The sequence below is a fragment of the Giraffa tippelskirchi genome, chromosome X (assembly GCF_054371585.1).
Source record: "Giraffa tippelskirchi isolate mGirTip1 chromosome X, T2T-mGirTip1v1.2.pri, whole genome shotgun sequence".
NCBI lineage: Eukaryota > Metazoa > Chordata > Mammalia > Artiodactyla > Giraffidae > Giraffa > Giraffa tippelskirchi.
The window spans coordinates 124,739,979-124,754,934 of NC_137289.1; the positions used below are offsets into that span (position 1 = coordinate 124,739,979).

General features: G+C 36.7%; 1 protein-coding gene across 2 annotated transcripts in view; it reads left to right on the forward strand.

Moving 5' to 3' along the window:
* Positions 1 to 14,956, forward strand: part of DMD (dystrophin) — a 2,147,259-nt gene that overhangs the window by 603,466 nt on the left and 1,528,837 nt on the right. For both annotated transcript variants that reach the window (XM_081564318.1, XM_081564319.1), the window contains exon 12: positions 11,252 to 11,402. In XM_081564318.1, coding sequence (XP_081420444.1) covers positions 11,252 to 11,402 — 151 coding nt within the window. The remainder of the gene's footprint in view (positions 1 to 11,251; positions 11,403 to 14,956) is intronic.

The following is a 14,956-nucleotide window of genomic DNA, read 5'->3' on the forward strand; positions in this document are numbered from 1 at the left end:
CTCTAGAGTGTGTCACATCCAGTAAAATTAAAAAAAAAATAACACACAAGAAAAATATCAGATAGGAATATGCTTTTTGAAGAGGTTAAACGTTAGTGTGATAGAGCCTGAGGGGCCTCTTTTGCCTTTGTGACCCAGGAATATTGTTTCTAGGGTGGTGCCATTTAATTTCAAATGTAAATGACAAGGAGGAGTCACCATTTGCGGATCAGGAGGAAATACACTTCAGACAGAGGGAAAAGCTCATGCAGCGGCACTAAAATAGGGACACTCTGGCTTCTTAGGGAAACCAACAGGCAGTTGTGGCTGGAGAGTTGCAGGAAGGAAGATTAGATAGCTGGGGTACGAGATGGGGTGGAAATCTATCGATGGGTAGGGGTCTTGTCATGTATGGCAGTGTCAGGGTAAAATCAAGGACTTTAAGATCTAGCATAAATGCGACAAAAAGTCATCAGAAGGTTTTAAGTAGGGGAAAAACAGGTAAAGAAAATAGTGATAATGCCCCTGAAAGAAGACAGGACAGTTGTAATACCAGTACCAGGTAAGAGATAATATTGACAGTATTTCCCACTATTACTTTCCTGATAACAGCCCTGGTAAAAGGTGCTAGTATCTTATGCCAGGGGGTGGTTGTAATCATACATGTGTTTACTCAACGATCTTACCTCAGTCACTAATGTATAAGCCATTTGTGCTGTGTTTATTTTCCTTTTTGCCTTTCTAACAGTCAAGATTCCTCCTCCCAACCCCAGGAAATAGGCATCCTTGCCTCATACGTACAGATGCTACCTTTATACAAGGTATAAAGGTATAAATTCTAGGGAATTTATCCTATAAGCCATTAACAATTCCCAAATAAAATGAGAAGTTTTAAAAACACAGAGGTAACAAAATGCTCCCATTTCCCACTTATGCTCAATCTACTCTAATTTGCCTAAGGGATAAGGTCTCCCTTTCTCCAACTCCTATTTATGTGAAAGAAAAGTGAAATTGCTCAGTCATGTCCAACTCTTTGCGACCCCATGGACTGTAGCCTACAGGGCTCCTCCGTCCGCAGGATTCTCCAAAGAGTACTGGAGTGGGCTGCCACTTCCTTCTCCAGGGGATCTTCCTGACCCAGGGATCGAACCTGGATCTCCTGCATTTCAGGCAGGCACTTTACCTTCTGAGAACTAGGTGACATACTTCCCCTCTGTGGTACTCAGTTACTGATTGCTGACACACCTCTAAAAGATACTGGCCAAGATAGGAGATGAAAAGTAGATTGTGGACATCAAATTATTATGAAGTATAAAGAATGATCATCATTATAAATGTCTAGCCATGGGTTAATTATTTTAACCATACTGTATAACTATGCCTATGTGAAAGTGTTAGTCGCTCAGTCATGTCTGACTCTCTGCGACCTCATGGAGTGTAGCCCGCCAGGCTCCTCTGTCCATGGGATTTCCCAGGCAAGGACACTGGAGTAGGCAGCATTTCCCTTCTCCAGGGGATTTTCCCGACCCAGGGATTGAACCAAGGTCTCCTGCACTGCAGGCAGATTCTTAACCATCTGAGCCACCAGGGAATATAGATATATTTTTTTCACTTTTCCCCCTCCAGCTTGTTCTAATTGCCTTGCTCATTTTTTCCCAAAGGATTTGTTTGTGGATGTTTTCTCTGGGGGAAAGGGACCATGAGCAGGGTGATTAAAATTATATTTGAAATTATAATTTGATTATTGAAACATTTAAAAATATTCCTTGCAAAGGAATATAAGTAAAAAACATAAACCTATAGATGCTTCTTCTGTTCTCCCTGTTTTACTCTGTTCTCATTTGATTCTTCCCTTATTAATTTCTTTTCTGTCCGATTCTGATATCTTTGTGAACATGAATTCATAATGAGATAATGAAGCAAAAGCTAATAAATAACTTTTTAAAGATATTTCTAGCCACCACTACTTTGGCACAAACATACTACGATCGGTCAGTTATCAATCTTTAACAGTGATTATGAGATTGAAATGAAAGAACTAAGTTCCATTGATTGCATAATTAAAAGAATTACGACAAGATGGTATCTGTTGACGTGCTCGAGTTGGAACCTTCAGACAAGTAGGCAAAACGATTTTTATTTTGTTTCATTTTTATGCTGCAGAATACCCTTCGGGTGGTGGGAGGTGAGGGAGAGAGAAGAAAAAGACAAAACTTCCCACTGTGGAAGGACAAGAAGCCTATTGGCATAGGGACAACAGAAGACTTTCTTCTCTATGAATGAACTAATTAATTTGATTGAAAAATGCAACCTGCAGAGAGCAAAAGAGATTTACTGACATTTTTGCAAGGACTCATAAAGATAAGCACAGCAAGTTCCATCAACTTCTCTGATAACTGTGGTTAGGACATGCAGGGGAAACTAAAACCTTTGTGATGGTGAGGAAAGAAAAATGAAGGCAAGTCAATAAGGAGGCCAAGTGAAGTTATGTTCTGGTTTATATCAGCAGGAGGAGAGATATGAATAGTATCTGGGTGAAAATATAAACCATAACATGGGGAATAATTGTGAATCACCATCAACACTTTGACTGGAGAGAAAAATATGTCTAACAACTCTGGCTCATCTTTTTTATTTTCCTTTTAAATTTCTGTTCCAACCTGGAAATGAGATAACATATGTGAGAGTGAATAGAGCAAAAGAGGTGTTGAACAAGTAGCAGGGTTGTTTTCTCCCAAGTGAAGTGACTAACGCATGGCACATGTGACTATCTGAATGAATGGATCAATGAATGAATGTGTTTCTTAAGTAGTTCTGTTAAATGAATTCACTGCAGTGAACTTTTTAGCAGAAAATAACCTTAGTCTCTTACTTGCCATTATATAACACTGTTTCATGAATTCATTTTTTTTCTAATCATATTAAAATTAGAATTCCTTGCAGATCAAGGTAGTTCAAGAACCACTAGCAACAACATCACCTGAGACCTAATTTAAAATGCAGACTCTCAGATCTCACACTGCATGATCAGAATCTACAATTTAATGAGATCTCAGATGACTCCTAAGCCCCCAATTTTTCTATCAACTGAGGTGGACCAAATATATTAACTACTTTCTCAGAAACTCCCAAAATGGTGCTGACGATGTCTCATTCAGTACTCAGATGTTGCCATCATCTCTCATGGGTCATTGATAAAATAGCAAGATTCTTGTGAAAGAATATACAATAGACAATGTGAGAGTATTGACAATTCATTGGTGGCCTAATAAGGAACAGTTATTAACATATAGTAATTTGATCAGTTCAAATCAATATGATGGTCTATGACAACCTTTTTTGTAAATAATGCTCAGTTAAATGTGGACATGAATTGTTCCGATAATATACAGTATGTAACTCTCATAGTTTAAATTATGAGTAGGAAAGCCAAATCTCTGGAATTCATAGAAATGAGAATCAGGTGTAACATTTTTTGGAACAGTGCTTTTTCACAGAGACAAATAATGGTAATTAGAAATTAAGCTTAATTATTCATTCGTCAGTCTAACAAACAATTCTTATCTCCTACGTTCCCTGCACTGTTATAGATACTGGGGAAGTATCAGTGGACAAAACAGACTAAATCTTTGTCTTATTGAGCATGCCTTCTTCATGGGAGGAGACAGTTGAAAAATATGTATATCATTGAAGAAGAAAATGACAACACACTCCAGTAGTCTTGCCTGGAGAATCCCACGGACAGAGGAGCCTAGTGGGCTACAGTCTAGGGGGTCGCAAACAGTCGGACATAACTTGGCGACTAAACAACAACAGCATGTATACCATAGCACATGGCTTTAAATGATGGAAAAGAAAAAAAAAAAAAAAACAGGGGATAGATTTAGAGAATGAACCATTGAATTATTGTGCATACTTGGTCAGTCAGGGAAGGCCTCCCTCTTAAGGTAATATTTAAGGGGAGGCCTGATCACAGGGAGGGAACAGCCATGCTGATGGCTATGGTAAAGGAAAGCGAATAGAAAGATTCCAAGGCAGGAGTGAGCTAGGCGTGTTTGAGAAACAGTGTGCCAGGTAAAATGATACCATTTTCATTTATGGCTAAAAAAAATGATGCTAATTAAATCAGTCAACTGTCTTAACACGAGAACATTTAATGGAAGTTGATGTCTTTATATTATAATCTTAATTCTGCTGTTTCTGATTAGAAAAGTGTATACATTTTTGTACTGTATCTTCTTATATCTGATAATTGATACCATTTATGCATTCAAGCAATATTTATCATGTGTCTAGTGTGTGCCAGATATTATAGAGTGACATAATTTTTGAAGTTGAGAGTGGGCTTCTATTGTCGTATAAATGATTATGGTCTCAGAATGTCACCGTACCTCATTTTCACTAAAGATAATTTAAACAGATTTCTAATCATTGTATTTGAGTCCTCTTTGGTTTGTGATGACATCTGGGAGTTTCATCACTCACTTTGTAAGTATTGAATCAGGAAGATTGAATTGAGTGTCTCTATAATCTATTTGCCACAAGAATCTTTTGCATCCAGCCATGCAGCTTCTTTATTATGTTACTGTTACTATTTTGAATGTAAACATGCAAAATGCAAATGAATGTGTTTGCATTTTTAACTTTAATTTTGCCCTGGATAGTTGAAGAATGTCAATAATTAAACTGTGGTTGAGCTTTATGGATGGAGGGATAACATAGATCAGTATTTTGAAAACTGTGTATTTATGTTTCACAGAATCCTTTTAAACACAGTACTATTTTTCACACTCCATTTTGTGGGAAAATAAATACTAATTCACGTTTGATTTTGAGGGAGTGTGGATACTTTCATTTCTGTTGAAAGGCAAACTTTGCAGGCGAGTTCTTTCTAAAATATTTCCTGTGAGGCTGTTGAATTAAGACCGTGCTCTCCAAGACCAGGTTGCAGGGTGTAGTAGATTGGTAACTATGAGAATTAGTGGGGGTTTTGGGAAAATGTATATGACCTGGTCTCTGTGCTTTCTTCCCTGACCCAAGATATCAGTACGCCTGTTTGTGGGAGTGCTGATGCTGTAGAGAAAAGAATGAACATTCATTTTTGTGGGAAAAAAAAAAAAAGAAACCTTTCATAGGATTCTGTTAGACTTTTATCTTCCATTCATTCTCCAATGGAAATGACTACTATTCCAGTGCCTAAGATATAGAGACAGAAAAGCACTGACCAGTGTCAGATTTTGCAAGTGGGTCTTTTAAGATGCCATTGGGTCTTGGAGGAGAGAGGATGGATTTTTTTGAGGCAAGGAGTTGCAGGGGAGCAGGAGGGATTAACCACCTGCAGAAATGCTGGTGATAGACTTGAAATGTAGGGAACTGGCCGAGATTGGTGGTGGAGATAGTGACAGTAGAGGGGGTAGGGTAGAGGTGACAGTGGTGGTGAAAGTCTTATGCGTGAGGTCTCTATTTTATCGGATGCTTAATTTTGAGCTTTGTGTTTCACAGGGCATTCAGCGAGCTTTGATATGTTCTAAGCTGTGAGAATTGAAAAATATTGAAAGTATTTCATATGGCCAATTCATTACTGCCATATGACAAAAAGCCTTTATGTGTTTGTACATGTGTTACTGAAACTTTCCTTTAAATTTACCAATATTGTGTTTCTATTTTAAAGCAATGTTTGCTTTTTTGGCCAGGGGTTTATCAGGTTTTCTGATTCATACATTTAATGAAATGTTACAAATGTTTAACATGTCTGGTCATTCATTTTCCCTTGTCACCTTATGTTTGACCGAAACTGGGTCTCCAAGTGTACTGCGGTTTCTATCATTAATGGAAGAAACCTCATGCTAAGGGATTTGACTCTCCTCATTTAAGTGACAAAAAAGAGTAAAATTATCTGTTAATGACAAAAATTGAGAAAATCCTACTAACTGACCTTTTATTCTTCTGTTTTTCCTTCTTGATAATGACTGACATAAATGAAATGAGGAATAGATTTAAAAGTTATCTCTAAAAATGAAGTAACATTAGTAAAGGTAGTATGTCTTGTGCCATGTGCTCAGTTGTGTCTGACTCTTTGCAACCCCATAGACTGTAGCCCAACAGGCTCCTCTTTCCATGGGATTCTCCAGGCAAGAATACTGGAGTGGGTTGCCATTTCCTCCTTCATGGGATCTTCCTGATAAGGAATCAAACCCACGTCTCTTGCTTCTCCTGAATTGGCAAGTGGATTCTTCCTACTAGTGCCGCCTGGGCAGCATGATGGTGAAGCAGACCCCAGGGCCACAATGCCCAATTCCCATTCCCCCTCACCGCCGCCTCCCCCCGCCCCCCGCCCCACTGTTGCTTGCCTTTTGACTCAAGTAAACCTTTGTTTATCCATCTGTAAATTGAGGCTAATAGTATTTCCTGTATAATTAGGATTATGGTAATACCTCTATTGTCTGGCAAACCTAGACAACATATTAAAAAGCAGAGATATCACTTTGCCGGCTAAGGTCCATATAGTCAAAGATAAGGTTTTCCCAGTAGTCATGTACAGATGTGAGAGTTGGAACATAAAGAAGGCTGAGCACCGAAGAATTGATGCTTTTGAACTGTGGTGTTGGAGAAGACTCTTGAGAGTCCCTTGGGCTGCAAGGAGATTAAACCAGTCAGTTCTAAAGGAAATCAACCCTGGATAGTCATTGGAAGGACTGATTCTGAAGCTCCAATACTTTAGCCACCTGATGAGTCCAGATGACTCATTGGGAAAGACCCTAATGCTAGGAAGTTTGAAGACAGGAGGAGAAAGGGACTACAGAGGATGAGATGGCTGGATGACATCATCAATTCAATGGACATGAGTTTGAGCAAGCTCCAGAAGATGGTGAAGGGCAGGAAGCCTGGCATGCTGCACTCCATGGGATCACAAAGAGACAGACATGACTGAGCAACTGAACAACAAGTGCAGATCTAGAGTAGAAACTGCTTCCCTGGTAGTTCAGCTGATAAAGAATCTGCCTGCAATGCAAGAGACCCTGGTTCGATTCCTGGGTCATGAAGATCCCTTGGAGAAGGGATAGGCTACCCACTCAAGTATTCTTGGGCTTCCTGATGGCTCAGCTGGTAAAAAATTCGCCTGTAATGAGGGAGTCCTGAGTTCAATCCCTGGGTTGGGAAAATCCCCTGGAGAAGGGCAAGGCTAACCACTCCAATATTCTGGCCTGGAGAATTCCATGGACTGTATAATCCATGGGGTCGCAAAGAGCGACTTTCACTTTTACTGAAAGTCATGACTGAGCAACTTTCACTTTCTACTGGGCAGTACTGGTTACGGGACAAATGCTTCCCCCAAGTCCAGCAGAGTCTCTGTGAAGCAAATCCTATGTTGGCGTTGATCTCTTTTCTGTTCATGAAGGTGATGTTCCTGCAGTGGATGTGAGGTGGGAGACAGACCTCCATAAACAATTATTTGAAAATGGTATTCCTTAAGATGGTTTTTACTGCCCCTAACAAATAACCAGACTCAAAGTGATTTGCAGCATTGCTTCCTGAAGTGTAATCCATGCACCAGTACCACTGGCATGCCCTGGACACTTGCTAGAAATGAAGAATCTCAGCCCTCTCCTCAGACCCACTGAGTTAAAATCCATGAGGACATATTCCCAGGTGACTCATACGCACATTAAAGTTTGGGAAGCACTGGTTAAAGCCATAGGTTATCTATCATCTTATATTACAATAAATCTACAATTGGAGTGACTTCAAACCATTCAGTCTGTAACTCAGTTGTGTCCTCAGAGTCACAAGCTCTTTCCATGTATTGGCTTCACTAGTCTCCATCTGTCCTCAGGTACTTGTACAGTGGGAGGCTGGCTGCAGCAGTTCGTCCTGTCATATCCTGACATGCTTCTGTCTCTAGACTTTGTGAGGACTGTCGCCTGTCTGGAGCTATTTTATTCCAATTCAGCTGCCTTCTCTCTCAAGTGCCAGTCATATATTTATGCTCCATTCTCCCTTTGATTTTATGTCTCTTTCTAAATAACCACTTGAAAACCATAAAATGAAACCACGAAAAATGCAAACACTTGCCTTGCCTGTGGGTGGTAGATTTTTATTTTATGAATTTGATAAATTTCCCTAATTTATTTGCATCTTGAGAATGTTAGTTGGAAATGTGGACTTTCTCATTTTAATAGTGTTTTCAGTTGAACAGAATGAAAGTATCATTTTTACAGAATAAAAACCTCAAACACCAGCAACTTCATATGACCCAACCTAGTATAACATTTTATCAATAAAGAAGGAAATGATGCAAGGTTAAGGGCACAGACCTGGGTCACAGCTTGGCATTTATATACTGACTTACATGTCACTGAGATACACTGAGCAAGTTTTTTAACCTTTCCACGTTCCAGTGTCCTCAGAATTGAAATAACAGTATTAACTACTTCATTAAGTGATAATGAGGACCAAATGTAATCTTTAAGTGTTTTTCAAACACAAGTTAATTATGCTCCACTTTCACAATTTTTCCTATCTCTGCACTTGTCTTTATCATTATATATTTAATACTTTTCCTTAAAATATTAAATTTTTACTTTTTTGATTTTTCATCCTAAGCTGTATGATCTCTTATATACATTAAAATCATATATATGCACACTATATATAAATATGTATGCGTATATACACACATAAGCTCAGTGTGTGTACACACACACACACACAAACACACACACACACACACACACACACACACTCACACACTAAGACATCCCCCAAGAAGATGGAATGATGCTATTGTTTCAAGTGACCACACTTTGAGAACCATTGGTCTAGGGAGAAAAAGCAGGGATTTCTTTGGCTGGGATACAGTGATGTGATTATACCAGTCATTAAAATATTGAACCACACAGGCTGCACACTGAGTGTCCCCATACACCATTTTCCACCCAGCCATGCCAGCCCCTCCTCCAAGAACCTTCAGCTCCATATTTTTACATTCCACCTATAAAAGATGCAATACCTTAGAAAGCACTTTTTGGTACATCCATTTTTAGTGGTTAGTCTCTGAGTCTAGGTTCATAAGGTGAAATCATTGTTAAACATAAAAGGTTACTTGAGGTTCAGACTTCACATTTTCAAGCAGAGCTCGCTAACTAATGTTAGCTACACTAACATGGGTTAGTGTAGGGTATGACATGGTATAACTCTCCCACACCTTATATCATCAAACTGTATTGGCCTTCTTGGTCCTCTAATGCCTTAGGAAATTTGCACAGGTGATTCTTTCTGTTTAGAAAGTGTTTATCCCATCCTCTTCACTACCTCCTCTTACTTAAGACTTTAGAGATATTCAAATATTAGTGCTTCAGAAAAGTCTTTCCTTACATCATGAACTCAGTTCAATTACTTTCATTTCATAGCATGATCACAATTACAATTAATTAATGGCCTCATGAGCTATATATTATCTGTGACCCCCATTGAGAAGGTAAGCTCCATGACTGTAAGGGTCTTTGTCACGTCACCATTCATAGTATCTAACTACTCAGTAATTCCACATTTAATAAGTATGTGACTCATTTCTTCAAGTCTCAACTCTCAGGATCTGTGTTGTGTAATGACATCATTCGTAAAGAGCCCAGGTCAACATTGAGCCATTTTTATGTCCCCTCTGAATGTATACAAATATAACTATAATGATTTCCTCATATTATTATAATTGTTGACATAGATATTTCCTTAAAAGTCCCTAAGCTACTTGAATATGAGGATGTTTTCTTTTTTCCATCTCTAACAAATAGGAGTTTCTAGAATAGATGTGGACCCCAGTGAATATTTGTTGATGAAACATCTCTCCAAAAGTTAAAAAAAAATGATATTTTAAAATGAAATTCCTTATTAACACTAACATATGTATGTTTGACTTGAAACATTTCTTCAAGTATAAATAATAATATGGAATTTTTTTCTTTAGTTTCTGAAATGTGAGATTTTTAGCTCAATGTAAGGCCAAACCAGGCAGGAAAAACAGCAAACACAAGGAATTATATTGCAGCCAATTCTCATGAAATCTTATTATCAAGTCAGTTCTCAAGGGATAGACTGCAACGCCAGGATGGTATTCATTGTCTAAGAACTTAAACTAGCAACTTTCAATTTTTGCTTCCACTTAAATGGATGCTTTATCTATGTTGTTTCCCATAAAAAGAAAATGTCTACTTTTTCTGTTTCATAAACGAAAGCTCATTCTCATAGACTTCTGATTACAATGTGCCTCAGGGGACCTGTGTCTCTAAAAGGTTAAAGCTATAATGATAAATGGTATAACCTAAATTATTTTAAACACTCTCAGTTATGTGTGTATTTTGTATGTTTAAATATGTTGATTAATGGATATTTCTGGTAAACATTTTATAAATAAGAATAATAAATAATTGAAATTATGTCTTACTGACATTTTAAGATCAGTGTGCAGTATACTATGGTTCTCAAAAATGCTTTAAACGTGCCTTCATAAAGAATAGTTACCTGAAAATTTGTACTAATACTTCTCATTTGTCTCTCAACTTTTTGTTGAATTAATAGGTGAAATAACCTAAATTTTATTTTTCATCCTTACTATGAAGTTGTGTAATTGATAAGCAAGATGTCATCTCATGTCTGTGATGCCGATATTCACACTGAGAAGATTTAAGAACTTAGTTCTAAGGCGTATAGCCAGGCTGTGAACTAAAACCAAGTGTTTGGACTTTAAATCCATTGCCCAGCCCACTAATGTTTACATCTTTGACAAAAAGAAAAGAAATACTCTTTCACTTATCTGTTTGTGCATAACAAATGACTCCAAAACTGCAGCTTAGTACAAAAATTTATAATTACATCATGATTCTGTAGATCAAGAATATGGTCAGGGCTCATCTAGGTTGTAGTTCTGAGAATGTGGTATAGCTGGGGTCACTCATTGGGCTTCATTCACCAGGAAGCTTAACTTTTAAGATTGCCTTTTATCCTCCAGAGTTACTCTCAGGATGGTCTCTAATCATTCGGTAGTCAGCTTGGGCTTCCTTACTCCATTGCAGCTGTGTCCCAAGAGACAGAATACAAATGGTGCTCATTCCCTTACAGCCTACACTTAGAAATTGTATAGTGTCTCTTCTGCCATATTGTGATGCCAAGCCATGTTAACACACATTCAAATGTCAATAGTTTTACCTAGTGATGGGTTTAATAATAGTAAAGCTGTTTTGACAGAAGCCATAATAGGTATCTTTCAAATTTTCAGTTTACATAAAGTTCTCATGGATCTCCAGAATCAGCAATTGAAAGAGTTAAATGACTGGTTAACAAAAACAGAAGAGAGAACAAGGAAAATGGAAAAAGAGCCCCTTGGACCTGATCTTGAAGACCTGAAACGCCAAATACAGCAACATAAGGTTAGTATATTTTATGCTATTTGCTTTCATCTGGAAAACAAAATGTGTATATGTGTATTACATACATACACACGCCATGGTTTTCAGATAAGAAAGAAATAAAGCTTCAAATGAGAAAAGGTTTAAAGTAATTCTTACCTAATATTTTTGCAGTGTTTACTTTTTTGAATACAAAATAGCTAGGTTTTTCATACTTGAAAAAAAAATCAAATATATTCCCAGAAGAGAACAATGCGGCTATGTGATTTATTAAAATTTTGGTTTCCTGGAAGAGAGTCTCTGTAGGGATTACCTGAAAAGCAAATTTACGTAATAAGGTAAGATTTTTTTAAACGTGTTTTTACCTTCAATTCAGATGGTCTGCTTACAGCAGGTCAAGCTTAATGAAAAATGGACTTCTGTAACATTGCTTTCCTGTCAAATATAGCATCTAATAATTTTAATATTTCCATCTTATCTTGTACATTTACGATTATGCTCCCTGGTTACCTGCAAGTATTTATTGTTTCTGTGATTAGAATTTCTACAGAAATTTTCTTTTCAGCATCCATTTTTTTTATTGAGGTGTAATTGACATATTCATTTCAGGTGAGCAGCATAATGATTCAATATTTGTAAATACTGACAAATGATCTGCACAATAAGTCTACAGTTAACATCCATTACCATATGAAGTTCAAAATCCTTTTTTTTGTGTGTGTGTGAAGAGAGCTTTTAAGATTTCCATTCTTGGCACCTTTTAAATATGTGCCCCAATATTATTGATTATAGTTACCATGTTATAGATTACATCCCTGTGACTTGCTTATTTTATAACTGGAAGTTTGTACCTCTTGTGCCCATTCACCCATTTCGCCTGGTGCCCAAGCCCCCTCCCCTCTGGCAACCATCATTCTGTTGTCTGTAAGTTTTGTTTTGTTTGTTTGTAATGACTTTTAGATTACACATGTAGTGAAATCATACAATATTTGTCTTTGTGTAACTTGTTTGATTACCATAATTCCCTCAGGATCATCCAAATTGTCACAAATGGCCAAGATTATTTTATTCTTTTGTCTTTTTGTGGAATATATACAGCATTCCAATATATATATACACCACACATTCTTTATGCATTCATCCATCAGTGATGAATTAGGAAACAACTCCTTAGGTTGTTTCCATGTCTTGGCTATTGTAAATAATGCTGCAACGAACATGAGGGTACATATATCTTTTCAAGCTAGTATTTTTGTTTTCTTTGGATAAATATCCAGAAATGGAATTGCTGGATCATATGTAAGTTTTATTTTTAATTATTTTTAGGAATATCCACACTGTTTTCCACAGTGGCTTTGACAGTTTACATTCCCACCAACAAGTGCATTAGGATTCCTTTTTTTTTACATTGTCCCCAACACTTGTTATTTCTTGTCTTTTTGATAATAGTGGTTTTGACTTGCAATTCCTTAGTGATGTTGAGCATCTTTTCATGTGTCTTTTGTCCTTTTGTATGTTTTCTTTAGAAAAATAAAACCTCTGACCTTTTTTTTTAATCAGATATATATCTCTTTGCTGTTGAGATATATGAGTTCTTTATATATTTTGGATATTAATCCACTATCAGATATATGCTTTGCAAGTGTTTTTTTTTCCCCCCATTTGATAATTGCCTTCTCATTTTTCTGATGGTTTCCTTTGCTGTGCAGAAGCTTTTTAGTTTGATACATTCCCACTGGTTATTTTTGCTTTTGTTTGTTTTGATTTTGGACTCAGATCCAAAAAATTGCCAAGACTGATGTCAAGGAGTTTACCACTTAAGATTTCTCCTAGGAGTTTTATGGCTTCAGATCTTACATTCAAGCCTTTAATTCATTTTGAGTTGATTGTTGTGTAAAGTAAAAGACAACAGTCTAATTTCATTATTTTGCATGTTCCTGTCTAGTTTTCCTGGTACCATTTTTTTGAAGAGACTGTCCTTTCCCCCTTGTATCTTCTGGGAGCCTTTGTTGTGAACTAATTGACCATTTATGCTTGAGTTTATTTCTCTGTTCTATTCCATTGATCTAGATGTCTGTTTTTTATGTCAATACTGTACTGTTTTGATTACTGCAGTTTTGTAATATGAATTGAAATCAGGCATCTTGATGTCTCCAGGTTTATTCTTTTTTTCTCAAGATTTCTTTGGTTATTTGAGGTCTTTTGTGGTTCCATACAAAATTTAGGATTGCTTGTTTTATTTCTATGAAAAATGTTGTTGGAATTTTGGTAGGGATTGCATTGAATATCTTGATTGTTTTAGGTATATGGGCATTTTAATAGTATTCTTCCAATCAATGAGAATGGAATAATTTTCAATTATTTGTGTCTTCTTCAGTTTTTTTTCGTCAGTGTCTTACAGCTTTCAGCATACAGGTCTTTCACTTCATTGGTTAAACTTGTTGCTAGGCAAATTAAAGTTAAATTTCTTGCTAGGCATTTTATTCTTTTGATGCAAGTGTAAATGGGATTTTAAAAATATTTTTCTTTCTGATATTTTTTGTCATTGTATAGAAATACAACAGGTTTTTGTATATTGATTTTGTACCCTGCAACTTTAGTGAATTCATTTACTCTAAGGTTTTTTGTGGAGTCTTTAAGATTTTATATATATGTGTATATATATATATATATATATATAAAATTAAATCATTTGCATTGTGACAATGCTTCATTCTAATAACCATTATAAAACTAGCTAGCTCTGGATTTTATTGTAGGAACAGTCTTGCTCAGTCCATCAGGACACATATGTGCACGTGCGCGTACACACACACACACACAGAAAAACCTTCATGACTTGTCCCAGACTAAGGTAGCCAGATTTAGCAAATAAAAATGCAAGAAGCCTAGCCTAGTTAAACCTAGTTAAATTTGAACTTCACATCAACAGTGAGGTTTTTTTTTAGTAAAAAGTATGTCCCAAATTAGTTACTACTCAGCTGAAATTCAGATTTTACTGGACATCCTGGATTTTACCTGACAACTCTGTTCAGGATTCTGTGCTTCTTGGATTTATGGCTTTGAAAGGAAAATCTGCTGTCTTGACTCAGACCTTCTAAATCTGTATCTCACCCAACTTTGTTATATATATATATATATATATATATATATATATACACACACACACATATATATGTATGTATGTGTATATATATATTTAGTTTTGACAGAGTTAGCTTCACAGTTCCTTCATGCAGATGAAGGAGACCTTTCTTTCAAAGTCCTAGAATTCTTTCTTATTTCATAAGCTTCAGTTTCTGTGACAAATGGAGCTGGTTTTTGATCTTGCTGCAGCCAAAACCATCCTTTCTCCACAACAACTTAAGGTGAAGCAATTTTGGGAGAGTTATAGCTAGGGTAATCCCGGCTACTATGCCACTGGGGAAAAATAAAGCATCAACTATATTCTAATTTTCACATGGAAATTCTGATTAAAAGAGGTTCACCTTGTCACATAAATTTTATTTTAACATCTGATAAAGTTAGAGCCATTGCTAGACCTTGACCTGGACCACTTTTGCTGTGTGCATCAT